The sequence below is a fragment of the Mandrillus leucophaeus genome, unplaced genomic scaffold (assembly GCF_000951045.1).
Source record: "Mandrillus leucophaeus isolate KB7577 unplaced genomic scaffold, Mleu.le_1.0 Scaffold1358, whole genome shotgun sequence".
Taxonomy (NCBI): domain Eukaryota; kingdom Metazoa; phylum Chordata; class Mammalia; order Primates; family Cercopithecidae; genus Mandrillus; species Mandrillus leucophaeus.
Window position 1 is genome coordinate 446,803 of NW_012101319.1, and position 2,125 is coordinate 448,927.

The 2,125-nt window shown below is 44.4% G+C and overlaps 1 protein-coding gene across 1 annotated transcript in view; it reads right to left on the reverse strand.

The window, feature by feature from the left end:
- The window catches only part of LOC105534491 (alpha-(1,3)-fucosyltransferase 10-like), a gene marked incomplete at its 5' end in the record, with an annotated part of 86,068 nt that extends 85,278 nt beyond the window's left edge, over window positions 1–790 (reverse strand). The window contains one exon of the mRNA XM_011973217.1: window positions 652–790. Within this exon, the coding sequence (XP_011828607.1) occupies window positions 652–790 (139 nt within the window). The remainder of the gene's footprint in view (window positions 1–651) is intronic.
- Window positions 791–2,125: the final 1,335 nt, after the last annotated feature.

A 2,125-nucleotide genomic window follows, 5' to 3' on the forward strand; every position in this document is an offset into this window, starting at 1 on the left:
GTAAAGAAAAAAAGTGATCCAACTCTATAGATCTAGCCTTTGGACCAAAAAAAGACCCAGGGGGCAGTGAGACCCTCGCCACGGTCATTCCCAAATCCAACAGCCACAGGAGGCAGGGAGGAGACAGCACGGCCCCCACCACAGTTTCTGCACACAACGAGGCCTGCTGGGAGAATACAACATGAATGGGAAGCTACAGAAGTATTGAAGGACAGAAGAACAGGAAAATGGGCAGAAGAGGAAAGGAAAGGAAGAGGAGGTCTCAACTTAGCAAGGTAAATTAAGGTCCACGGTTCCTGAGGGACTGAACGCACCGAGCCGAGAACGTCTCGGAGACTGGGTACCACCAAGGGTGTAAGTATTCTCATGCACGACCACAGCTCGGAATTTCAACCCACACACATCCCACCGTGAAACTCTGTGTTATCAAGACCCCTGATGGCCGCCACTGAATCCTCTGCCGACATGCAACTTGGTTGAGGTTTTGCTCTTATTCTTGCTGGCTTCCATGTTGATGTTTACCCCATGAAGCTTGTAACAGTGCATTACAAGCATCTTCCTCTGCAGTTTTGGCATCTTCCTCTGCAGTTTTATCTTTTATGTGCACTAAGCCTAATTCTTAATGATGCTACATTCCAGCACCTTCCTTACTGCTCGAAGAGTGAGCGAATCTCCTGCTCTGTCGCTTCCTGGGGCAGGTTTCTGACAAACAGCTTCACCATCCTGACAACAGCCAGCACAGAAATCAGCAGGGCCTCCTCCTCGAGGTGCAGACGCTTCTGACAAAACGCTGAAATGGCGGCCAATTTTCTTCAACTTTTATTTTAGAATCAGGAGGTCCATGTGCATGATGCTGAAGTTTATGGTATGAATGATCTCATTACCCAGGTATTGAACGTGGTAGTACCCAACAGCTTTTCAGCCTTTCCCCCCTCCCTCCTTCTCCCCTCTAATAGTCCCCAGTGTCTATTGCTGCCATCTTTATGTCCCTGCCTACCCAATGTTGAGTCCCCACTTCTAAGAGAGAACATGTGGTATCTGCTCCTGCATTAATTCTGATTCACTTAGGATAATGGCCTCCAGCTGCAGCTGCATTCATGTTGCTGCAGAGGACATGATTTTGTTACTTTTTCTGGCTGTGTAGTATTCCATGGTGTATATGAAGATTTTCTTTATCCAATCGGCCATTGATGGGCACCTGGATTGATTCCATGTCTTTGCTCTTGTGAACAGTGCTATGACGAACATACGAGTGCATTACATCCTTTCTCTTCCTTTCCAGCATCACTTCCCTTTCCCCCTCACTCTTGCTTCCCTAGCACTGTACCCATAACGGAGCTCGAACTCCCCTACCTAAGACAGAGGAAACTGAAGCATCAGTCACATAGCAGAGGTTCAGTTAAAATTTAAAAAAAAAAATTAATAAAAATAAAAACACAAAAGCATACTGCCAGCTTTCAAGACACTTTTACTGGAGGGGGAAAAAAAAACTTATAAATGCCTCTAGATGTTTTTCTTCTAGATTTACTAATTAAATGGCTTCATCAGTTAAAAAAGGAGTATGAAGGCAGGACATGGTGGCTCACACCTGTAATCCCAGCACTGTAGGAGGCTGAGGCAGGCAGATCACGTGGAGTCAGGAGTTCGAGACCAGCCTGGCCAACAGTGTGAAACCCTGTCTCTATTAAAAACACAAAAATTAGCTGGACATTGTGGCGCATGCCTGTAGTCCCAGCTACCTGGGAGGCTGAGGCAAGAGAATCGCTTGAACCAGGGAGGCAGACGTTGCAGTAAGCCAAGATTGTGCCACTGGGTGGCACCATCACTAGCCTGGGTGACAAAGCAAGACTCCATCTTAAAAAAAAAAAAAGAGTGTAAGAAATTTGTATTTACATTTTTAGACATAAAGTTTTGGGCTGTGAATTATATGACTGCCTACCAGTTGCATACTTAAATTTTTTCACAGGCCCTCACATGCAACCGAAATATATAGTTATCAATGATTTGATGTCAAATTTAGACACTTGTACTCAGGAAGGTAAAATATGTAGATATCAATTACCTTAAAGATTAAATATTTATATGCCTATGGAAGCAAAATATTTTGTGATCAATAATTTACTGA